Source organism: Gopherus evgoodei, chromosome 1 (assembly GCF_007399415.2).
Source record: "Gopherus evgoodei ecotype Sinaloan lineage chromosome 1, rGopEvg1_v1.p, whole genome shotgun sequence".
NCBI classification, from domain to species: Eukaryota; Metazoa; Chordata; order Testudines; family Testudinidae; genus Gopherus; species Gopherus evgoodei.
The window spans coordinates 160,326,104-160,351,927 of record NC_044322.1 but is presented as its reverse complement, the minus strand read 5'-3'; the positions used below and the strand labels follow the sequence as shown (position 1 = coordinate 160,351,927).

Here is a 25,824-nt window from a genome sequence, read left to right as displayed (position 1 = left end):
GAAGCTTTTCCTACTGCTAATTGTACTGCTGCCACAGTGGCGAAGATTCTCCTTAGAAATATTGTACCCCGTTTTGGCATCCCTCTTGTGCTCGACTCAGATCGTGGACCTCACTTTACTGGTCATGTCCTTGGCCATTTAGAACAAGGACTGGGCATTTCACACTCCTTTCATACACCCTACCACCCCCAGTCTAGCGGGAAAGTTGAGCGTATGAATAGGGAACTTAAGTTTACATTGGCTAAATACTGTCAGGAAACAGGATTAAAGTGGCCTCAGGTACTTCCCTTGGTCCTGTTTCACCTTCGTACTCGCCCAACCCGCGCATTGGGATTATCCCCCTTTGAACTGCTCTATGGACACCCCCCTTTCAAAGGCGGGGCGCTACCACGTGCTGATGTTTCACTATTGGGAGGGGATCATATGACTGCGTGTCAGTTTCTCTCCCTACAGGCTCGCCTCCGTACCCTTTGGAAAGCCTCGCAGTTTTCCCAGACCGTGCCGCTGGAGGAACAAATCCACCCGTTCCAACCAGGGGACTTCGTCTGGGCCAAAAAGTTCGTTCGTGACGACACCCTCCAGCCAAGGTTTACTGGACCCCACCAGGTTCTTTTGACAACCCAGACTGCAGTGTTCCTGGAAGGACGCAAATCTTGGATCCACCACTCCCACGTCAAGCCAGCCGTAGTGGACCACAGTGACGGACCAGCAGCTCTTGTCACCACTGAGGACACTGCCTTCGACCAGTGGACCAGCTTACCTCTCTCAGACATTAGACTTAAATTAACTCGAAAAAAATGAGAGGACCCTTTATTCTGACAACTGTATGTTTTTTATGCTTTTTCAGTTTATTTTCTGCTTATGAAGATAATGCTTTTATTAGATATTCCCACGAGGTTAAAACTCGTATTTTAGGAAATAGAAGTGATTGCTAGGTATGTACTCAATTTCCAGTAAATGCAGCACAGGGACTCCCCTTCACACCCATTCCCCTAACCACTGCTAATATGACTTGGATGCCACCGACTAGAATAAAAGATCCAGTCCAACCCAATCTTACATGGGACAAAACAGAAGTGCCAATTAACAAATATCTCAGGGTAACCAATCAAACAGGATCACTGTGTTTTGTTAAAGAAAAAGGGTCAACTTTTGTGGGAACAAGTAAATGCAACATATATTTTAATGGCACCGCCTTTAGTAAAAATCTTGGCTTCAAGCCTTGCGCATCCCACTTATCCCATATGTGGATCCCTCACCCCGATCCAACCTTTTCAACTTTTTCATGGAGGGGCAGGTTTTCAGAGTCAGTTTTTAAAAAGCCCTGCTCAGATCTCGAGGGTGTCCAACTAATTGTTAAAGGATACACAATTGCCTTCTACAACTGCTCAAGCAGTACTACACTGCCCTTTGAGGACAACACTACCAAATTGTGCCTCTGCAGTTCACACAACGACCCCTCTGCGTTACCGGGGGAACAGTGGTACAACAGGTGGTGGGTTACCTCCTACTTTGAGAAATGGAATACCCAAAACGCATTATATGGAACATACTGGGTGTGCGGGCCCAAGGCTTATTATTTTCTCTCCCCTGATTGGGCAGGGTCATGTTATTTGGCATGGCTAGCACCGCCTTCTCGGATCTCCCTCACTCCCCCTCATTTTCCCCACGTTCGTAACATCCGTGAAACTGACAGAGATGTTAATCTCCGTGATGGTTTGTCCTGGCAGCGGTGGGCTGGTCACACTAGCTTGAAGGGTGCCATCATCTGTCTACAGGGACTATTAAAATCTTTGACCAATGAAACTGCAACCCTATTTGAGAATCAGGCCGGGGAAATGTCCCAGCTGCGCCAGTTGGCTTTGCAAAACAGAATGGCTTTAAATATAATGTTAGCAGCCCAGGGAGGAACTTGCGCCCTCATAAATGAAGAATGCTGTGTTTTTGTAAATGACACCTACTCTGACACTTTTCAACGTACCAAACACCTAAGGGAAATGGCTAAAAACTACTCCTCTGGCCAGCCACCTTATGATTGGTGGGGAGCCTTATGGAATTGGCTGCCCGGATTTGGGTGGGTTAAAAACCTCTTGGTGGGTGTTGTTGGGGCCATGGTAGTCCTTATAATACTGTGTTGCTGTATTCAGTGTGTCCCCTCCCTCATAAACTCATGTAAGTCAGTTTATTCTTTTCCCACTTCAGCTAAAAGCCTTACTCTCTTCGAATTGGCCCAGGCTGAAATTGCCAAGCGGCCCTTGAGATCTTGAAATAGGGTGTAGCTTTTTGATTAATAGTTATCTCAAAGCTACAAATGGAGGAATGTTGGGTCTAAACTTTTCGTGAACTTTGGAGCCAAAAAAACACCCAGACTGGCCGTCTCTGCATAATCCTTTCTGAACCTTTTTTTTGAACAAAGCACTGACCTGCAAACTACTCATGACACCCCCTTCCTCAAGTAGCCATTAGCCTTTATCTCTATGCATTTACTTGTTAAACTTGCTTTTCCTGTAAAATCTTGATTGATTATGCATGACCATTATCTTTTATTAATCACTTTGTTTACTTCTGTGTATAAATATTGATGCTCACCCCTAATAAAGGGGCCACACTTATTCTAAAGCTTTTGGGGTAGTGTGAGCCCGTTGATCAACGCATTGCTGTCTGGTCTCTGACAGAATTGTGTGCCCAAATTCCAACTCCGCACGAACTTGGGTGTTGGAGAGGTGAGTGAGGACTTGCTTTATTACCTAACACTACTATACAACACAATTTTATTCCCAGATAACTAGCTTAATGAAGGTTGAGTGCATATCAGTAATTTAGGACTAAAAATCCTTATAAGAAAAACCACACCATTAGAAAGCCAGAAAATTAAAGTGAAGGTTAAATTGACAATAAACCCCAGTGTTTGAAGGCATGCCAATTTATTCGTAGGCACTCAAACTATCTTAACTCTTCACATGGAGTGGTGACTAGAGAAAGGCAGGGCTCTCTTCTTCATCCACAACAGTTTCATCTCAGCCAGATCTCAGAAATACAAAAATCAGAGACCTCATCCAAGGCCATCTCTGGGTTAACCTTATTAGTCAGTGACCTTCAATAACAGCGTGAATCACAGATCATGTTTCTCTCCTGCCAGTAACCCGGCATCTCTCCTCAGGTGTTCCGGGTAAGATGATGGATATCAAATATCTCAAGCGTGTTTTAAAACTAACGGATTGCCTTTTGCATTACTAGTCTTTACCTGCTTCTCATCGCTCTTGGCCAGCTCCAAAAAGGGATTGAAAGGTTCCAACCACTACAACAGTGCTACCCTATTGCCACCAGCTCTTGGCAGCATTGCTCAACTCTCTCAGCCAACCTACAGAAGCAGCACAGTTGCAATGGCAGAGTACCTGAATTAGGCCCTCAAGGGCAGGCTGCAAAGCCCAGCTGAAAAATCACATGGCTGATTAGCCCACTAAATGAAGCTTTCCTTTCTCTAAACCACTTCCTCTCCCCCACTACCCCAGGAGGAATTTTTAGAGTATGAAGAATGTGTCAAGCAGGCAATGTCAATGTTTTGAAGGAAAAGGAGGGATACTTTTGATTGTAGCTTAAAAACAACTAAATAGATTTCAAAATTTGCTCTTGCCTAGGCCAGATCCTTATGTGCCAAGTTCCAGACAAGAGGAAAAAAACCAAAAGCAAAACTCAAAACTTTTACTGCCAAGTAATAAGCCTTCTGGAAACAGATGATGGAAATGCTGACCAAGTCAACTATTTGTTGTCAAGGCAAGTACTTCTAAAAACAAAATCACTTCATTCTATACAGTTAAGCCCTGTCCAAACTATATATTTTTTAATTGATTTTGCAACTGGTTAGAGTCTTGGTCACCTTAACTTGCAATAAGTCATATGGTTCACTTTGCATCCACATAGCCATTTTTCTTCCATTACAACCATGTTTGTTTGCCTACAGCTGGCACCCAGCCTTACCATCAGTGCTTCCTGGGAAATGCACCAGTTTCTTAGATTTTAAGCTCTTCAAGGAAGGAACAAAGGGTGTTGGGATATGTTTGTACAGTGCCTGGCATAATGGGGCCCTGATCCTAAGTGGGGTCTCTGAATCTACTGCAAAAATAAAACAACATTCTGGCCAGATATCCATTAATACCTCAGTAGGAGATACAGTGCCCTGGTAGACTTGTTCACAGTGTAGAACCTGCATCATGTGGACTAATGGACACAGGCATGTCCTACTGCAGAGAGAGCTGAGAGGAAGGAGACTAATCACACAGAAGAGATACACTCAACATAAAAAAGAACCCCATGGTGTGTATGCATAATATTATGCATACATACATTTACTTTACTGTCGTTTTGTCCTTTCACTCCAATTCCTCTGTTGCATCCACTGTTGAGTCTTGTCATAATCTTAGTTGCGAGCTCTGAGGAAGGGACTGTGTTTTTTTTAATTACGTTTGTAAAGCACGTGGCATAATGGAGCCATGATCCTTGACTGAGGCCACTAGATGCTCTTGTAATACAATCGTAAATAAAAGGGTGCCAAACTGGTTGCAAGAAGATAGCCAGGTGCCAGCCATGGCCTCTGGCAAGGGCAAAATGCTCCTAGCTGCCACAGCGTTGATAAACCTGGTCACACACCAGATTTAGAGCCACCCGTGCCAGTAACTAGTTACAAACTCAAGTTGACAGTTGCAGTGTGGACAGGGCCTAAAAAAAAGTTTCCATTCTGTATTATAGAATTTCCCATTCTAATTTAATGTAGACTAGTTCCAGAAACAGAACAATACAAAAGAGCTATTTATTTTTTTGTGAATTTACTATCAATGCTCTTTGGATCTACAATTAATGTTCTACAGGAAAACTACCAGAGTTTGCCAGGGAAAAAAAAACCCCATGCATTTAAAAAGAGAGAGTGAAAGTATCTATCAAAAGGCTCCTTCTTTAATTTACAACTATTATGCAGAGAGGCAAAATATATTTGAATTTCATGCAGGGTGTGTCTTAAGCCAAGAAGAGTAAAGAAATTCATAGATAAGGTTGAAGCCATTTCCATAAAAACCTGCCTATATGATTAAGATAGCATTCAACCCAGTCCTGTCTATAGCTGACTTCTTTGCCAAAATGTTTCTCACTGGAAAATGTAGATTTGTCAACACCAAAACTTATCATCTCAACTAAGCTTCTATCAGAAAGGTTTTTAGATCCGGGATGTTTTGTTTTGGGGTATTTTGGAGGAAGAGAAAGGAGAGAAATGGAGGAGACCCAGATGAATGCCTAAATGGGATATGGGAGACCCAGGTTCTAGAGCAGGTACATCCCGAGGGAGTGCCCTAATCACCAGGGTATTGACTTTTCTGGTCTGGGCTGGTTCTCTTTCACCCTCCTCAAAATCCCCCAATTTCCCTCTTATGTTTGTTCCACAAAAAAAATATTTATATAGATTCATAGATTGAGTCCAGAATGATCTACCATAATCATCTAGTCTGACCTCCTGTATAAAACAGGCCACAGAGCTTCCCTGATTGAATTAATTCCTGCTTGCACTAAAGCATCTCTTAGAAAAAACATCAATCTGATCCAGTGGTGGCCCAAAGTACTATAACCATAGTACTAGCAGATCCAGCCTCCGGAGTCTGCCCCCTGTGTTGGGGATCCTCAAATAATGTGAAGCCAACATAATAGCATCCTAGCCCCAACCGCTGGAGAAAAGGAAGATGCAGATGGGCATCTTACATCGTGGGAGTTAAGACTCCCCTAACTTACTCTGTGGACTGGCTGAGCCATCAGCTAGCCTCAGGATAAGGGGTGTACAAACACTCAGGTCTTACTCTGAATGCAAATCTGCCATATTCTGGGTCCTTACCTTCCATTTAACGAAGGATTTGTTATTAAAAACCAAACAAAACCAAAACAAATCTCAAAACTGGGGAACCTAAAGTTAGACTACTCTGACTTACGTGCATAGTTCACAGGGCTAACAGGAAGAGAGAAGTAATAAGAGAGTGGGTGTTTAGCACCTGTGAGAATCAGGCCACTTTGTGTTAGGGGCCTAACTATAGGCACTTAAGTTTGAAAACTTAGGGCTTGTCTACATCAGAAAGTTGCAGCGCTGGTGAGGGAGTTGCAGCGCTGCAACTTTGAAGGCGTACACATCTGCAGGGCACCACCAGCGCTGCAACTCCCTGTTTGCAGCGCTGGCCGTACTCCCGTTTTGTCTCGGGTGTAGAGGATCCAGCGCTGGTGATCCAGCGCTGGTAATCCAATGTAGACACTTACCAGCGCTTTTCTTGACTTCCGTGGAAGGAGGAAGCCTCTGGTAATCAAGCTGGTCTCCTTTCCCGGTTTGCTCTCTCGTTCCCGGAACCCCGAGCAAGCAGGTCTCCTTCCCTGCGGTTTGCTGGGTGGCTCTGGGAACGCGAGAGCAAACCGCGGCGAAGCTGGTCTCCTTTCCCGGTTTGCTCTCTCGTTCCCGGAACCCCGAGCAAGCAGGTCTCCTTCCCTGCGGTTTGCTGGGTGGCTCCGGGAACGCGAGAGCAAACCGCGGCGAAGCTGGTCTCCTTTCCCGGTTTGCTCTCGCGTTCCCGGAACCCCCCTTGAAGCCGCCCAACAGCGCTGCAGTGTGGCCACATCTAACACCACTTGCAGCGCTGGTTGCTGTAAGTGTGGCCACTCTGCAGCGCTGGCCCTATACAGCTGTACTAATACAGCTGTAACAACCAGCGCTGCAAAATTTTAGATGTAGACATGGCCTTAGTCATTAGCCTCTACAATTTTGTCCAAATTATGCCATCCAATGCAACTTCCACTGAAGACAGTAGAGTTGTGCTTGCGAATCTCATGGAAAGAATGTATATATTCAAATGGCCACATTCAGTCTTTTTTTTTTTTTTTTTTAAAAGACGCACACAAAATTAAAACAAGGCATTCATATGCTAGTTCTCACTTAGCACCTTTTACTGTGACTTTCCACACCCATTAAAGACCAGGACAAAATTCTCATTGAGTTCAAGGGAGCCAAGATTTCACCCTTAGACTTTGAACCTACTTGGCCTATTCTTATCTGGTTGCAGTTAAGTAAAACTTTTAATCAACAAAACAAACATTCTCCAGAATGTTCCTTTCCTTCACCACCCTAAGCAGATTTTAACAGTAATGGGAGGGGGATAGGAAAACAACATTTGGCTATGTGACCTTAAGAGACGCATACATAAAACTAAGAATGAACTCAATTTCGTGATCAATTGCTCGTACCCTGAAACACACTCTGAAACTTATAATCAGCTCAAATAAGCATGCACAGGGTTTACAACAGTTCATAACTCAGAAAGTCCAACTTGACAAAGCTTAGTATTTTAAAAAGGAGTAATGACTTTAATTAAGAGAAAATATTAAAATTTACCTTCTCTTGGGCTGACTTTACAACACTTACAACCCGTCTAACTGCTAGCTCGAGTAGCTGAGGAGTTGTGTCTTCTTCAAATGTAAGCAACAATGAATCCTAAGAAACAAGTAATACGTTTTAATTAAATAAATTATTTTCACTTCAACACAGAGACACATTGTCGTTAAAATTTTTGAAACCAGATAATAGAAAATATGAATTTTCATATATAAAATTGCAGGGGGTTTTAATCCTATCCGCTCTGCTCCACTACATAATGCAAAGAACATCCTAGAAAACCTGTGCTGAATTTCACTCTCATAAGGCCTGATCCTGACAGCAATGGGAGGTGAGGGCACTTACATACTGCAGGTAGTTCTATTGAAATCAATGAAGCTACTCTCATGAGTAAGTATCAGAGGGGTAGCCGTGTTAGTCTGGATCTATAAAAGTAGCAAAGAATCCTGTGGCACCTTATAGACTAACAGACGTTTTGGAGCATGAGCTTTCCTGGGTGAATACCCACTTCGTCGGATGCATGTAGTGGAAATTTCCAGGGGCAGGAATATATATGCAAGCAAGCTAGAGATAACAAGGTTAGTTCAATCAGGGAGGATGAGGCCCTGTTCTAGCAGTTGAGGTGTGAAAACCAAGGGAGGAGAAACTGGTTCTGTAATTGGAAAGCCGTTCACAGTCTTTGTTTAATCCTGAGCTGATAGTGTCAAATTTGCAGATGAACTGAAGCTCAGCAGTTTCTCTTTGAAGTTTGGTCCTGAAGTTTTTTTGCTGCAGGATGGCCACCTTAAGATCTGCTATAGTGTGGCCAGGGAGGTTGAAGTTTTCTCCTACAGGTTTTCATGTTTGGAAAGGAAAATGATATCTGTCTGTATTTGTGCAAACTTCAGGACCAGACTCCTACCTGCCTGACCCAGCAATATCGTCAATCTATCCAACTACACACTCAGCCCAGAAGAAAAGTTTGTGCTATCTCAGGGACTCTCTTTCTGCCCTGCCACCCCCGCCAACATGATATAGTTCTGCGGCGATCTGGAAGCCTACTTTCGCCATCTCTGACCTCAAAGAATACTTTCAGGACAACACTGAACAGCACACTGATACAGTGTAACCCTCCCACCAACAGCACAAGAAGAAGAACTCCACATGGACTCCTCCTGAGGGTCGAAATGACAGTCTGCACCTATACATTGAATGCTTCTGCCGACGTGCACAGGCAGAAATTGTGGAAAAACAACATCGCCTGCCTCATAACCTAAGTCGTGCAGAAAGCAATGCCATCCACAGCCTCTGAAATCACCCTGACATCATCATCAAAGAGGCTGATAAAGGAGGTGCTGTTGTCATCATGAACAGGTCGGACTACCAAAATGAGGCCGCCAGACAACTCTCCAATACCAAATTCTACAGGCCACTTCCCTCAGATCCCACTGAGGAATACACTAAGAAACTGCACCATCTACTCAGGACACTCCCTACACTAACACTGGAACAAATCAACATACCCTTAGAAAGAGCCATGACCAGGGTTAATCTACTACCCAAGATCCACAAACCCGGAAATCCTGGACGCCCCATCATCTCGGGCATTGGCACTCTCACTGAAGGACTGTCTGGATATGTGGACTCTCTACTCAGACCCTATGCCGCCAGCACTCCCAGCCATCTCCGTGACACCACTGATTTCCTGAGGAAACTACAATGCATTGGTGACCTTCCAGAAAACACCATCCTTGCCACCATGGATATAGAGGCTCTCTACACAAACATCCCACACACAGATGAAATACAAGCTGCCAGGAACAGTATCCCTGATGATGCCACAGCACAACTGGTTGCTGAGCTCTGTGCCTTTATCCTCACACGCAACTATTTCAAATTTGATGGCAATATATATCTCCAGATCAGTGGCACCGCTATGGGCACCCGCATGGCCCCACAATATGCCAATATTTTTATGGCCTACCTGGAACAACGCTTCCTCAGCTCTCGTCCACTCATGCCCCTTCTCTACCTACACTACATTGATGACATCTTCATCATCTGGACCCATGGGAAGGAGACTCTGGAAAAATTCCACCATGATTTCAACAGCTTCCACCCCACCATCAACCTCAGCCTGGACCAATCTACACGGGAGGTCCACTTCCTAGACACCACGGTGCAAATAAGTGATGGTCACATTAACACCACCCTATATCGAAAACCCACCGACCGCTATGCCTACCTTCATGCCTCCAGCTTCCATCCCAGGCACACCACATGATTCATTGTCTACAGCCAAGCACTGAGGTACAACCGCATCTGCTCTAACCCCTCAGACAGAGACCAACACCTACAAAATCTCCACCAAGCATTCTCAAAACTGCAATACCTGCACGAGGAAATAAGGAAACAGATCAACAGAGCCAGATGTGTACCCAGAAGCCTCCTACTGCAAGACAAATCCAAGAAAGAAACCAACAGGACTCCACTGGCCATCACATACAGTCCCCAGCTAAAACCCCTCCAACGCATCATTGGGGATCTACAACCCATCCTGGACAATAATCACACACTTTCACAAACCTTGGGTGGCAGGCCAGTCCTCGCCCACAGACAACCTACCAACCTGAAGCATATTCTCACCAGTAACTGCATACTGCACCATAGTAATTCTAGCTCAGGAACTAATCCATGCAACAAACCTCGATGCCAACTCTGCCCACATATCTACACCAGCGACACCATCACAGGACCTAAATAGATCAGCCACACCATCACCGGTTCATTCACCTGCACGTCCATCAATGTAATATACGCCATCATATGCCAGCAATGCCCCTCTGCTATGTACATCGGCCAAACTGGACAGTCTCTACGGAAAAGGATAAATGCACACAAATCAGATATTAGGAATGGCAATATACAAAAACCTGTAGGAGAACACTTCAACCTCCCTAGTCACACTATAGCAGATCTTAAGGTGGCCATCCTGCAGCAAAAAAACTTCAGGGCCAGACTTCAAAGAGAAACTGCTGAGCTTCAGTTCATCTGCAAATCTGACACCATCAACTCAGGATTAAACAAAGACTGTGAATGGCTTGCCAACTACAAAACCAGTTCCTCCTCCCTTGGTTTTCACACCTCAACTGCTAGAACAGGGCCTCATCCTCTCTGATTGAACTAACCTCATTATCTCTAGCTTGCTTGCATATATATTCCTGCCCCTGGAAATTTCCACTACATGCATCCGACGAAGTGGGTATTCACCCACGAAAGCTCATGCTCTAAAACATCTGTTAGTCTATAAGGTGCCATAGGATTATTTACTGCTTTCTCATGAGTAAGGTTTTCTCACAGCTACCATAATATAAATATTTAAAAATAATAGTAATAACTGTTTTCAGGATCTGGCCTAATAACTCTAATACTATTCTACAGCACATTATATGGCTGGCTGCATGATCTATCCCAAAACGAAGAGATACTAAACAATCATTTGAAAGATTTTTAACACACACAACAATATTTCTGTTAAATATTAAAAACAAAAAACACCCCACACCTACAACACTGACCAGAACCTAGGAAGAAGAATATGATGTAAATGTAACACACACAAAGGGGGGAGAAAGAGATCCCTAAAACACAGAGGAATTTAATTAGCCTTGCGATGCTGACATTGTTCTGAGCAGTTGGGAGCCTAGCTGAGGGAGTAACAACATATTGCAGTATCAGAAAGTGAATTCAGCCAAAAAAAAAAAAAGAGGCTACAAAGGCTCTGTGGGGTGTGGGTGAGGATGAGAGAGAATGTATGTTACTTTCTGTATCTGTTTGTCTACAGTGTGGTGTTAATTTCTGTCTTCTGGAACCTGTCCCCAATTCATAACAATTCTTAAAATATTTATTTTTGTAGAACTCTCATCCTTTATTATAACACCCATAGTTTTCTCACACAGCACTGATATTTTGAGAGGACAATCAAAAGTATTTCATACCGACCTTCCCCATTTACAATAATGCCTTGAGAATTTTAAATTTCACACACATGCACACACGCACACATATGCGTGGCTTAGAAATAATAGATGGCTAACAAAAGATCACCGGCTTGGGGAGATGGTGCTGAAGAATACACAACATAACATTTCCCAGATGGTTAGAACTGGGTATTTCCAATTCTACACAGCAACGTTTCAATTTCAGTCCAGGAAAATAGGTTGTTGTGGCCTGACCTACCCTTGCATCCCCTCTTCAGATCCAGAGAGGTGGGTTTTTTTGTGTTTGTTTTTAAATACTATATATAAGTTTTAAGTCCTTTACACAAAGATACTGGGAGTAGAAAGGTAGGTCAAATGTTGTGAATACCAATTCAGACTTTTTGTTTTGTTTTGTTTAAGTTTTATATAAAATTCAAACCTAAGTTGCATGACTGGCATAATAAGGTTGAACATTATCTTATTTTACTCTATTCTGCTCCACACTACAAGACTGAGATCTGCCAGATATACAAAGATAAGTTAAACAGAAGTAAACATCAAAAATCTGAAATGTGTTCAAAAGCCTAAATGAGAGGGGCTGGAACTGAGAGTTTTGAGAGAGTTATATACTGGGGGGAAAGTCTGGCTCATGATTGACATTAGGGTCATGTGACAAGACAGGAAGTTTCTACTGTTTACCTCAGAGGTACAGGACAATGTTATCAATTGCATATGCAGAGTCTATCTTGATTGGTTGAGAGGTCAGTAACACCCTCTCTCCTGAACTTCCAGACATCTCCTGTCTATATATTTTTTAAAGGAAATAGTGGCTAGAACAGGAAAATTTCTAGATTTCACTGGCAAAGATATTCTGAGTAAGTGTAATCATACACATATTTACTTCTTGTTTTGGCAATCATGGTAAATAGCGGGCAAGGAAAAGCAGATGTCAAATAGTGACATTCACTTCAACATAATAAAATCAGGTAAACATTATGGATGTTTTATTAACAAATGTATATACAGTTAGCATTTTTCATAGTCCAGGAAAGACTTGATTCACAGTTAGCAAGCTAAGAATAAAACCGAAGTCTAGTGAAGTTCTAGCAGGTTATTGGGATACACAACATTTATTTAGCTCTCCTGGCAGACTCTACAACTACAAGAGTGCTCTCTAAGGGAGGTGTAAGTCCTTGGGGTGGGATTCTACTTTCAGTTACAAGAGCGTACAACCAATTCACTGATGCTTTATGCTGTACTCCTGATTTGTACAGCTGTAATGGAAAGTAAAATTTGGCTCTTGCATTTCCAAATTCATATGTATTTACCAAAATAGATTTGTCTTTTTAATGGAATGACAGTTCAAAAAAATGGAAGGAATCATACCGATCTGGTAAGAAGTGGGAAGAAATATTTTAGTTTAAAGCTTCCAGAAGGCAACTATGATGAACAGTGAGTAAAACGTCAACATTTGGAAGGAAAAAAACTTGATAGTGTCATTACACGGCGATCTTAAAAATCTGAGGCTTCGTTTTCAAATTACTCCAGGACTTTAACCTACACAAAAGTCACAACAGTATTCAAAATACTACACATAAGATCCTTTTGGAATAAGAGACATAAAGCCATATTCCCCATTCTCTTTTCACTCCGATTTGAAACCCCATTAGAGTCAACAGGGTTACACTCCCATGAAATAGGATTGGGGAAACATGAGCTCTCAAGGAACACACACTTGCAATAAGTGCAGATGCTCATATTATGGTAATACAGACGATTGCAACGTCGTTTTCAGTGCAAGAATGTCACTATTTTTGTTTTCATTTTTTCCCAGGATACACGGCCACTTACCCCTCTCACTTTGGCTTCTGCATTCAGGGCTGTTATCCAAGCTTTCTGCCACTGGGTCCTCCAGCTGCTCAGAGACAGCACCCAGGCCAATAGGGTGTCATTTCCCTGCAGAAGTTCAGCCGACGCCGGCGGTTTCCTCCTGCTGTTCCGCAGAGCGACCAGAGCATATTGCACCAGGTAGATGGCCAGAGTGACCAGGGCAGCCACGAACAGAGTGACCAGGGTAAACCACTGGATCTCGTCCACCCAATAGGCCGGACGAGCCATGACTGCACATAACCAGCCGGCTGCCCGCTGCGCTGCGCTGCGCCCGTACGGTCTTCGCGTGCCAGGGTCCCTCCCCTCCCCGGGGGGGGGAAACAGTTCAAGGCATTTGCTTCTCCCGCGCTACCTCAGCCCGGGCGCTGAGAGCCGCGAGCAGCGGCGGGGACGACGCTGCCCTTTGCAATCCAGTGACAGACGCCGGCGGGAGCAAGGTCCGGCCCGAGGCCGCCCTAGGGCGGAGCAGGCCAGAAGACCCGCCGCCAGCCCCAGCCCGGGAAGGCGATGCCCGCGGGGGCCGCTAGGGTCCCGCGCCTCGCTGAAGTCCGGGGGCCCCTCGCCAGCAGCCTGCACCGCCGCGTCCGCTGCGCGGGGCGGGAGCCTTGCAAGCGCCGGGCCGGGCGGGCACCGCTCTCGCACGGCCTCTCTGGTCCTGCCCAGCGCCCGCCCCGCGCGCCGAGCTGCTCCGCCCCCGCTTCAACCTGGAGCCGGTGGCCGCCGCGCCTTCCTCGGCCCTTCCCAGCCTGCGCCCCCTCACCTCGCAGCCACAGGCTCCTGAGTCCTTAAAGGCGCAGCAGCCCGCGCCCGGCCTTTGCAACCACACAGGCGCATCGCCAGCCCAGCGAGGAGCCGCAGCCTGCGCTTGGGGCGACAGGGCGGGGGACGAGGTTGCTTCGAAGGGGCCCAGAAGTGTGTAGCGATGGGTTGCAGTGGTGTCGTTCGTGCAGATCGGGAACAGAGAAGAGGTCCCTCCTTGCACGTGTGTGTAGCAGACATGGAAATACGGTGAGGTCACCGCATTCGTCGCTTTCTTCATGCAGCTCCCTCGGCCTGGAACAGCTTCCCCTCGCCACGTTCCCACGGCAGCTCTGCAAAAACAACTCTTCGACGCTATTCTAGAAGCCACCTGGCTGTAGTGACATTGTGCCTCTCTGGGCCAGCGCTCCTGTTCCTTGGGGTGGAATCATTGACCCCACCGTCTCCCTGGCTGGGCCAGTCTATGTCAAAAAATGGTGGCAATTTATGAGAATTTTTAAAACATTTCCCATACAAAAACTGTGGTTGAAATATCCAACACTGGAAACATTTCAACCAGCTCTGTATAAACTGGTTTTAAAAACCCAGCAAAAATTATTTAAAAAAAGATTGACATGTTGACCAGCACTGGTCAGAATGGAGTACCTACCATGGCAGGATCAGAAAGCATGGAGCCTACTTACAGACTCCTTTGTCCTTTGCAAGCCACAGAGCCAGCTTTGCAAGGGCACAGGGGAGTTTATGATGCAGGCCAAGGGTGTATAGAGGTCAGAGCCAGTAGGATCACAATTTGGACAAGGTATTCTTAGTATTATTTGTATTCCAGTAGCACACAGAGATCCCAACCAAATTTAGGGCCCCATTGTGCTAGGAAACATACAAAAACATAAAAGAAAGTTTATGCCTGAATAGTTTGCAAATTAAATACATAAGACTAGTTGGGAGGAGAAGCAGAGAAACAGAAAGGTGAAGTGACTTGCCCAAGATCATATATCAGACCCAGGATGTTTGCTTCTTCCTTACACCAATTACATTAATTTTAGTAGAAGCCATTGTTTAGTAGAAGCCTCATTCACTCTCTGACCATGCCTACCCTAGTTAATTAACTGTTCCTAATTGAACTGGTGGAACAGAACCAATTGAAGTCCAAGTAAATGAGTGTACCCAGGTTAGACACGGTGATTTGTGTTCTGTAGCATTACAGCTTTGCTCCATGTTCTCATTAGTCCAGTTCTAAATTGCTTTAGTTGCAATGCTGCCTTGGTATCTATCCCACAATTTCAAGCACCTCTTCCAGAAGCAAGGGATTCTAAGAGATTTCAGAGGCCACCAGTGCACTATTGGGGGAAGGCTATTTGAACCATTATCCATCTACTGGCACTAAACATTACAGACCCGAACATTGCTTATTCAAACACTATTCGGCTGTTTGGAGCACTTCTTGCAGAGTGTTTTATATGCCTGCTAAGTGGACCAAACAGTTTTTAGAATTGCTCTAGTGTAGACAAGTGCTTTAGGCAGGGTGTGTGATGAGAATAACTGTTTCAATCTATGTGGTACAGATGGAAATATAAATAAAGGTATTGGTCAGGACACAAATGGGAGGCAGGTGCCTAACTTCCATTGACTTCCATTGCCCTTTTTGCCTTTCAAAATCCCCCCTTAGTTTGCTATATCACTGGTAAACATTTTGAAAGGGGTCACCCCCTACTTCTTTATAATAGCATATGAGCATTTTAGGACAGCCCCCATAACATTTTTGAAAGAGTAACACTGTGCAATAGCATTTTTGGAGAGAGGGCCACAATAACCTCCCCACCCATCCACTTCACAAGATTTTTTTTTTTTTTTTGGCAGGCACGAAAGAGGGACGTGTACAAGAGTTTACTATACATTTTCTCTTCTTCCACCAGCCCATGACAGAGGGAGGAATCAAGGCTCAACTATTCTCTTCTCCAACCTCAAAATCCTGAATGTCTCCTTATCCTTTATGGTGCCAAACTCGTTGGAAGAAGAGGGCTGAATTCTTCATTTAATTATGGTTCATGGCCCATGGTATAAATTCGGGACTATATACTCTCAATAAGACATTGATGTCAATTGGCAGTTTGCACAGATATTGTGGAAAGGATATGGTCTTTATGCAGTAACTAAATGTTTTGTTATTTGTTCTGTACCTTATTGTGACATTCATCTTCAGTATGCACCCTTTTTGTTTTAAATATGTTCCAATTTAAGCCTACTGTTGTTTATGCTCTTTGTTTCTCCTTCCTTTCTCAATTTCTTCTCATTCCCTTGTCTTTGGGAATCTCCTCTGTTCTCTGCATTCTCTTCTTCCCTGCAGAAATTCCAGGCTGCACTCCCATCCTCTTCCCAACCTGCCAACTAAAATGATCGGTGATTAAATAGTTGATGATGGCACTGAAGGGTCATCCAAAGCAGTGGTTCTCAACCTTTTTTTACCCAGAGACCCCTAAACTTAAATTGACAAACACTGCAGAATCCCAACTCCCCATCATTATTTTGTTGCTCATAATTTCTTTCACATTATTTTAATAGTTATCCTGAATATTACCGTAGAGAAATTATTTGAACAGATCAACAAAACACAGCAAGTTAAAATACTGATAGCTTATTAATGCCAGAGAAGTTTTCAAACTGTGGGGCATGGCCATCTAGGGAGGCTCAGGGAGGGAGCGCCACCTCCACTCCCTGACTCACTCCAGTGAGCCACCCAGCAGAAATCGAGGGTGAGGCCATGACCAAAAATTGCAGCATCACTGCAGAAGAGAGATCTCCTCCTGCCATCAGAAGGGGTTGCCTCACAGCCATTGACTCCACAGGCAGCAGCTAGCCAAGGAGACACACCACTGCTCTGCTTTGCTGCATCAGCACTTCAGGGAGCATGGCCAAATGTGCCCCCTCTCACACATCACCCCTGGTTGCTGATACATTTGTGGACCCTCTGGACTATACTGGCAGACCCTTACCGGTGTGAAGACCACAGGTTGAAAACCACTGCAAAATCTATATTCCAGTCAGCTTTAGATTATTACCAATGCAGCTAGAAAATCGAAGCTGAGATTCTGGAGAATCTAAATAGGTCATGGTGACCACGTAAATAAATTATGTGCTGGCCATATGTTTGACATCCCTGCTCTGTCTTCTCCAGGATCAGCTCCTTGGAAAGCCTGCAAGAGGCAGCAGCCCAGGATTAGAGGCTCTGCAGCCTCTGCTTCATGTGCATGCTCTCAGGCTGCTGTTTACTCTCCCACACCCAAGTCTCTGAGATGCTTATCTGCCACAACCACCCATTTTAAGCAAATGAAAAGTGAGAAATAGAGATAGAAGGGCTGTGCTTGGGACAGGGATACATTATTTAATACATTATTTTAGAATAGCAAACATAAGTTGCCAGGGTCCTTAAGCCTATGGGAGATTTGCCTGAGAAAGGACTGCAGGATTTGGCCCTACTGTAATGTACTTATGTATAGCGTAGTATCCACTTGTACCTTTAAACTTGTCAGGGCAAGGACTTGTCATTTGTCTGGCACAGTTAATTTGCTGTATGGGGATGGGAAAGATGGGGTAGGACACGGAACACGAGGGTTCAGTTCCTAGCTCGGCTACAGACTCCCTGTAGGACCGTATGCAAGTGACTTAACCTGCCCCATACTTCAATTCCCCATCTATACAATGGAGATATTCTGTCCCTATATTACAGGAGTGTTATGAGGCTAAAATCTCATAATGAACGAGGTGATAAGAGTTAGATGTAATACAATACTGTATATAAATCTAGTCTTGGTAGTCCATCGATCCGATGATGACAAATCTGTGCAGATCATCTGTTGTTGGTCTCATGGTGTGCCCTCTGATGACTGTACAAGCCAATTCTAGAGGTGCACATTTTGCTGCAGATAGTGCATGGGAAGTTTGTGGTCATTGGATTGTGCACTGCTGATGCTCTGTGACGTTGTTCGCGTGCCTCTTGTAGATGCCGGCAGCGGTCTTCCTCAAAGGCAATGCAGGTATTTCTAACTGTTGCACGCCACTGTGTTCTGTTGCTGATGGTGTCCTCAAGGTCCCTAGGTTTGATACTGCTATACTGCAGATTTGCTTTGATGGTGTCCTTGTAACGTTTCCGTGGACGACCTATATGCTGGATGCCCTGGGAGAGCTCACCATACAGAAGCTGGCAGGGGATTCTGTTGGCATCCATGTGGCTGACATGACCGGTCCAACATAGCTGTGACTTCATGATCATCATTTCGATGCTTGTCATCTGGGCTCTCTTGAGGACCTTGAGATTGGGCACTTTGTCTTGCCAGCGGATCTTCATGATGTTGCGGAGGCAGCACATGTGGAATGCTTCAAGCTGCTTGATGTGACACCTATATAGTGTCCATGTTTCGCACCCGTACAAAAGAGATGAGAGGACAATAGCTCTGTACACAAGCAGTTTTGTTGACATCCGGATGTTGTGGTGGTTTAAAACTTTGACACGCAGACAGCAAGTGCCTGGCTTGCTTAATAGTACAGTAATAACTGACCCCAGAAATATGACCGGCTGACACATTTGAATGTATATTATTACTCTCAAAGTTTTATAAAATCTGTTGTTACTAGAAATGTTTTAATTTCAGATGTAAGGATTTTGTGTTTTGCTTTTTTTCTGTTTGGCTTTAGACATTCCCCTGCAGTGGTAGCAATTCAAACACTGCACCATTGTGCTAGGGAATCAGAGGCTGCAAGGAGAGCTTCCTAGAAACTAACTAGAAGCAAACGTGAAAGCGACTAGTTTAATTTCGTTGCTCAGACTGAATTAAGTGCAAATTATGTATTTGTACTCTAGAGAGCAGGTATGAGAAGTAACACCTGCAGGGGCCATCCAGATCTGACCTACCACACAGCTACAATCTGCCTGAAACCTTCCTGAGGCTATGGCAATCTCATATGTTTGTGCTGTCTGTGAGGCTTTGCAGCAACTGGTGCCCCCCACTGCAAGAAGGTAGAAGTTGGCCACCTTCCCAAAAAGAGAGGGCAGTTTGGAAATGTAATGTCTACCATGATCTATTGGCTGTTTGTCAGACAGGAACATGGAAGAGAATAGCTCCATCTGACACCAGGGGCTGGTGGTGGTGTATGTGTGTAAAGGACAAGTTTCCTGGAAGAATCAGACCCTACACAACCATGTAGATGGCATAGGCCTGATGCTGCCACTGCCAGAGTCTCACTCCCTAGAAAAAGAGCAAATTAATGTGCCATTTATTCTGTGAGCTGGAAATCCATCAGTTATGAAATGCTGAATTCTCAGATTCTCTGAAGTAGTTTCTGTCATTCCAGAGCAGCAGCTGGCAGCTCCCAATCAACAGGACAGCAATTCTGCACACTAAGTACCACCCTTTTTTAATCTCTTACAAAACACTGGTCCCCAGTGTCATTTCCAAGTAATCGTAGCTGTTCGTTGTTTTACATTTTTACCTCTCAATCGGGGGAGGAGGGAAGAAGAATTATGACTCAGCAAACATTTAAACATTTGTCCTTTTTTTCTGAAGCAATGTGTCTGTGTGAATTTGAAATAGCCTTCCATGAACAGGCAGGATCTCTTATCAGAGTACAGCAACAAGGATGTGGTTAAAGTAATTAAGTGTCCATAATATTGCGTTATTTGGGCCTGGACTTCAAGGCTCAGATTCAGCCAGTATTTGGCAGTACCATGTACTGGTACCTCTCTTAAGTTGCTATATTGTTTTCCAAATTCTCAGCTTGTTTTTTCTTAGTAAGTCTCTAGCTGATTTGGTTGTGAAGAAAATCTCAGAAAAATAAACTGAATGTAAGGCCATGTTTACCAATGCAGCTGTGCTGCTGTAAGATTGCTTGTGTAGCTGCTCTGTGCCAATGAGAGACAGCTCTCTCATTGACATAATTAAACTACCTCCAACGAGCAGTGGTAGCTATGTCAGCAGGAAAGCATCTCCCGCCAGCATAGTGCTGTGCACACTGGTGCTTCTGTCAGAGTGACCTGTTGCTCAGAGCGGTGTTTTTTTCACACCCCTGAGAGACATAAATTATACCTACAGACATGCTAGTGTAGACATAACCTAAGTGATGTAGAGATGACTTTGCAGAGAGCCTGAAGCAATAGCTCTAAGAGATACAAACTACCCCATTCATCTCAGGCCTGGTCTACACTACACGTTTAAACCGAATTTAGCAGCATTAAACTGATTTAACCCTGCACCCATTCACACAACGAAGCCCTTTATATCGATATAAAGGGCTCTTTAAACAGATTTCTGAACTCCTCCCCGATGAGGGGAATAGCGCTGAAATTGGTATTGCCATGTCGGATTAGGGTTAGTGTGGCCGCAAATTGACGGTATTGGCCTCTGGGCGGTAAGCCACAGTGCACCATTGTGACCGCTATGGAAAGCAATCTGAACTCGGATGCACTGGCCAGGTAGACAGAAAAAGCCTCGCGAACTTTTGAATTTCATTTCCTGTTTGTCCAGCGTGGAGCTCTGATCAGCATGGGTGGCGATGCAGTCCCAAATCCAAAAAGAGCTCCAGCATGGACCATACGGGAGATACTGGATCTGATCGCTGTATGGGGAGACAAATCTGTTCTATCAGAGCTCCGTTACAGAAGACGAAATGCCAAAGCATTTGAAAAAATCTCCGGGCTATGATACAGAGTCCACAGCACAGTGCTGCGTGACAAGCGTAACGGAAAGCCAAAGAATCAAATGGACGCTCATGGAGGGAGGGAGGGGGTACTGAGGACTCCAGCTATCCCCCAGCCCCCGAAAAGCATTTGCATTCTTGACTGAGCTCCCAATGCCTGAAGGGTCGAAAACATTTTCCCGGGTGTTTCAGGGTATATGTCGTCAATTTACTCCCTTCCCCCCTCACGAAAGAAAAGGGAAAAAAATCATTTCTCGTCTTTTTTCAGTGTCACCCTATGTCTATTGCATGCTGCTGGTAGACGGAGTGCTGCAGTGCTGAACACCAGCATCCCCTTCCCGGTGGCAGATGGTGCAACATGACTGATATCCGTCTTCATCATCAGCCCGTGAGTGCTCCTGGCTGGCCTCGGTGAGGTCGGCCAGGGGTGCCTGGGTAAAAATGGGAATGACTCCCGGTCATTCCCTGCAGATGGTACAAAACGGCTGGTAACCGTTCTCATCATAGCAACTGGAGGCTGAGCTCCATCAGCCCCCCCTTTCATGTCTAAAGAAAAGATTCTGTACTGCCTAGACTATCATAGCAGCAGGAGGCTTCCTCCCCCTCATTTTATCTCACTAAAAAGTCAGTGTTTCTTATTCCTGCATTCTTTATTACTTCATCACACAAATGGGGGGACACTGCCACGGTAACCCAGGAGGGTTGGGGGAGGAGGGAAGCAACGGGTGGGGTTGTTGCAGGGGTACCCCCTAGAATGGCATGCAGCTCATCATTTCTGTGGGATCTCTGTGGCTCTGACATGGAACAACTGTGCTCTCTGGTTCTCTAGTACACTTGCCCCATATTCTAGGCAGGACTGACTCTATTTTTAGACAAAACATAAAGAAGGGAATGACCCGGGCAGTCATTCCCATTTTTGTCCATGCGCTCCCAGCCGTCCTCAGCGAGGCCAGCCAGGAGCACCCATGACAGCAGCAGACTGTATAACACGACTGATAACCATCATCTCATCGACAATTTACAATGGCAAACCGTGCAATAGGGCTGGTAACCATCTCTGCTACCCTGCAAAGGCAAATGAGTGCTGCTGTGTAGCACTGCAGTACCATGTCTGTCAGCAGCATCCAGTACACATACCGTGACAGTGACAAGGCAAAAAGGGCTCCATAGTTGCCGTGCTATGGCGTCTGCCAGGGCAATCCAGGGAAAAAGGGCGCAAAATTATTTTCTCCGTTGTTTTCACGGAGGAAGGATTGAGTGACGACATTTACCCAGAATCACCCGCGACACTGCTTCTGCACTGGGATCTCAACCCAGAATTGCAATGGGTGGAGGAGACTGTGGGAACTATGGGATAGCTACGGGATAGCTACCCACAGTGCAACGCTCCAGAAATCGACGCTAGCCTCGGTACATGGATGCACACCGCTGAATTAATGTGCTTAGTGTGGCTGCGTGCACTCGACTTTATACAATCTGTTTTACAAAACCGGTTTATGTAAAATCGGAATAATCCCGTAGTGTAGACATACCCTCAGTGAGGCATTAACTCAGACGTCCAAATGATGGTAATTTAAGCTTTGTCCATAGTTTTATTCCTCATGTCAGAAAGAAGAGGATCACAGATCGGAACAATATGCTGTGAGGGACAACAAGTAGGTGGTGGTTGGGAGATACCACCACTTACCTTTTCCCCCAAATCAAGAAGGATCCAAGCACAGTGGAATGCAGCAGAGCTTGTGGTCGTACTCAAGCCCCACTGAGCCCAGATCAAGGAGGACAGTGGAGCTTAGGGAGCTGCATGATCATATTTTGAATATCTGCATAATCTACTGTAGCAATGCCTCATTTTGAAAACTCACATGGGCAGAGCTCGGAAGTGTATCATCATCTTTTTTTCCATCAAGTTTGGTCCCTCCTGGACTCTTATTTATTGATTCAGTGGGACTCCTATAGGAAGCAATCATTACATAGGAAGCACAAATTCCTAAAGTTATTATTGAAAAGTATTTGAAATAGAGCATTATGGGGGCATGGACGGTGTGTGATTAGCATTTTATTCTATTCTAATCCATTCCCCAGCTGGCCTGAGCCTACTAGCACTGCAGTTAATGGCAAAACTCCCATGACTTCAAAGGGAGCAGGATCATGTCCACAATTATTTAACTAATGTTGGTTTTTTATTTTACGTGTAGCTTTCACAATAAATTCATTTATAAATTGTTTACATAATGATTATGCAGGGATAAAAACACAATACAAAATTCTTACCAGTTTGTCACCCCTATACTGTAAGGTCCTCTTTTACTAACACGAGAGAGAGAGAGACAGAAAGACACGTAAGAGAGAAAAACATAAGCCTATGAAGGGTCTATGCTGCATGCTGGGCTATTACTGTCTCCCACAGTATTCTTGCCAGCAAGTTAAAGAAGTATGGGCTGGATGATTGGACTATAAGGTGGATAGAAAGCTGGCTAGATCATCGGTCTCAACAGGTAGTGATCAACGGCTCCATGTCTAATTGGCAGCCAGTTTCAAGTGGCGTGCCCCAAGGGTTTGTTCTGGGGCCGGTTTTATTCAATATCTTCATTAATGATCTGGAGGATGGCGTGAACTGCACTCTCAGCAAGTTTGCAGATGACACTAAACTTGGAGGAGTGGTAGATATGCTGGAGGGTAGGGATAGGATACAGAGGGACCTAGAAAATTAGAGGACTGGGCCAATAGAAACCTGATGAGGTTCAACAAGGACAAGTGCACAGTCCTGCACTTAGGACAGAAGAATCCCATGCACTGCTACAGACGAGGGACTTAATGGCTAGGAAGCAGTTCTGCAGAAAAGGACCTAGGGGTTACAGTGGACGAGAAGCTGGATACGAGTCAACAAGTGTGCCCTTGTTGCCAAGAAGACTAACGGCATTTTAGGCTGTATAAGTAGGGGCATTGCCAGCAGATCGAGGGATGTGATCATTCCTCTCTATTTGATGTTGGTGAGGCCTCATCTGGAGTACTGTGTCCAGTTTTGGGCCCCGCCCTACAAGAAAGATGTGGAAAAATTGGAAAGAGTCCAGTGGAGGGCAACAAAAATGATTAGGGGTCTGGAGCACATGACTTATGAGGAGAGGCTGAGGGAACTGAGATTGTTTAGTCTGCAGAAGAGAAGAATGAGGGGGGATTTGATAGCTGCTTTAAATTACCTGAAAGGGAGTTCCAAAGAGGATAGATCTAGACTGTTCTCAGTGGTACCTGATGACAGAACAAGGAGTAATGGTCTCAAGTTGCAGTGGGGGAGGTTTAGGTTGGATATTAGGAAAAACTTTTTCACTCAGAGAGTGGTAAAGCACTGGAATGGGTTACCTAGGGAGGTGGTGGAATCTCCTTCCTTAGAGGTTTTTAAGGTCAGGCTTGACAAAGCCCTGGCTAGGATGATTTAGTTGGAAATTGGTCCTGCTTTGAGCAGGGAGTTGGACTAGATGACCTCCTGAGGTCCCTTCCAACCCTGATATTCTATGATTCTATGATTAATGTTCAGGCTAGTTAACAAAGAAGCCTTATTGCAAGATATCTTGCAATCTATATCCCAAAAGAGTAAACAAACTGTAACAAATAAAAGCAACAAACTCAGCCACAAAGGGTACGTCTATACTGCAAGCGAAGATGTCTGAAGCCCTGGTAGGCCTACCTTGGATAGATTTAATCTAAGCAGCATGAGTAATAATAGCAGTGAATACACAGCAGCATGGACTTTAGTACATGCTAACCACCAGAGTACAAGCACACCAGGGATCCTGTGTATTCTAGTAGCTCACCTGTACTAAAGCCCATGTTGCTGCATCTTCACTGATATTGTTATCCATGCTAGCTAAATTAAAGCTAGCTCACTTATGCCTACCCGGGCGACACTCATACCTTCACTTGCCGTGTTGACAAAACTGGAGACTCACTCCAGTGCAGAAGGCCCTCGTGTGTATATCTAAACTGCATAGTAAACTGGGGCTCAGACTCAGGGTTAAGCCCAAGCCCCCTACTATCCACACACAAATCTTTCTGAGTCGGGCCAGAAAACCCTCAGGACCTGAGCCCAAGGCTTGCTGTGATGTGAATCCAAGCACAGGCAATTTGCAGTTCAGACACAGCTCAAGCCCGGGTTGCCAGACACGTGTCCGGAGAATCTGCTAACATTATCCCACAGTCCCTTTGGCCTGTGTTTTCCAGCCCTTCTATCTCAAAATTTCCTGTTTTATTCCCAGGAACTGGATTTCTGGGCTTTAGTCAAGTAACAGCCCTGCAAAAACTGGAGTCGTCTTCTTTCTCTTTTACATAACTACTGTTGCTGAGGTATCAGTATCAAGGCAGTAAGTCTCTTGTTACTTATTTGCAGGTATTTCCCTCCTGACTCTCTCTTCTTCTCTTCCCCCTCCAAAATTAAACATTCTCCAATACAAGGAGAATTGAATGTCTTAGGAAATAAGTAATGGAACACAGTTTTTAACCCCGAGGTCACCAGTTCAAATTATGACCAGGTCAATAAGATTGAAAGATCTGATGATTTCATGGCTGTTCAATTGTTTATGATGTATAGAATGAATCTGTGTTTGTCCATTTTCTATTGGGCAGGTGTGTTCATCTCAAAAATCACTATAATTGGCACACTTCTTGGCAGTCTAAGCAAGTAGGCCAAGGACTGAAATAACACAGAGACAACTATCTGCTCAGTCTGCAATGTTATCCTTCCAGAACAAGATTAAAGCACATTGGTAAGGTGGCCTGGTGAATGAAGTAAAAACTAGAGCAGAAGACAGTAAGGGTACAGATACATAATCTTCATCAAATTCCTGTGGAAATTTCCTCCCATTTTGTGAAACCACATAAAGCAAATTTCCATGCTTACAGTTCCTGAGTAGTTGATATTTTATTTGAATATAGAACTTATTTAGAAGTCAAAACATCTTAAAAAATATATTTGTCCACCCAGCTGGTATAGTGGATGCGACATCACGGTTCTGGGTACTGGTTCCCGTGGATGGCAGCTATTACCACTAGGCCATCCTGTCACCTATTGTGGTTTATGGGATAAAGTTGCTTTTTTCTCCCTGTAGTTAAGTTTACTAATATCTTTCA

The 25,824-nt window shown here is 44.6% G+C and overlaps 2 protein-coding genes and 1 long non-coding RNA gene across 4 annotated transcripts in view; 1 reads left to right on the top strand and 2 right to left on the bottom strand.

The window, feature by feature from the left end:
• C2CD2 (C2 calcium dependent domain containing 2) overlaps positions 1–13,794 on the bottom strand; it is a 65,199-nt gene extending 51,405 nt beyond the window's left edge. Inside the window, exons 1-2 of the mRNA XM_030577231.1 lie at positions 13,219–13,794; positions 7,409–7,507 (exon numbers count right to left, since the gene is read on the bottom strand). Coding sequence (XP_030433091.1) covers positions 7,409–7,507; positions 13,219–13,485 — 366 coding nt within the window. The 5' untranslated portion in view covers positions 13,486–13,794. The remainder of the gene's footprint in view (positions 1–7,408; positions 7,508–13,218) is intronic.
• Positions 13,795–13,904: 110 nt separating this feature from the next.
• LOC115658403 lies at positions 13,905–17,158 on the top strand. Of its 2 annotated transcripts, none has more exons than XR_004002269.1 (2): positions 13,905–14,815; positions 15,874–17,158. It is a non-coding gene; the product is annotated as an uncharacterized LOC115658403 (long non-coding RNA). The 2 variants fall into 2 exon arrangements; XR_004002268.1 differs by having other exon boundaries at positions 13,912–14,265.
• The window catches only part of ZBTB21 (zinc finger and BTB domain containing 21), a 42,095-nt gene continuing 32,589 nt past the window's right edge, over positions 16,319–25,824 (bottom strand). Inside the window, exon 3 of the transcript XR_004002262.1 lies at positions 16,319–16,401. The gene's annotated coding sequence lies outside the window, so the exon portion shown is untranslated. The remainder of the gene's footprint in view (positions 16,402–25,824) is intronic.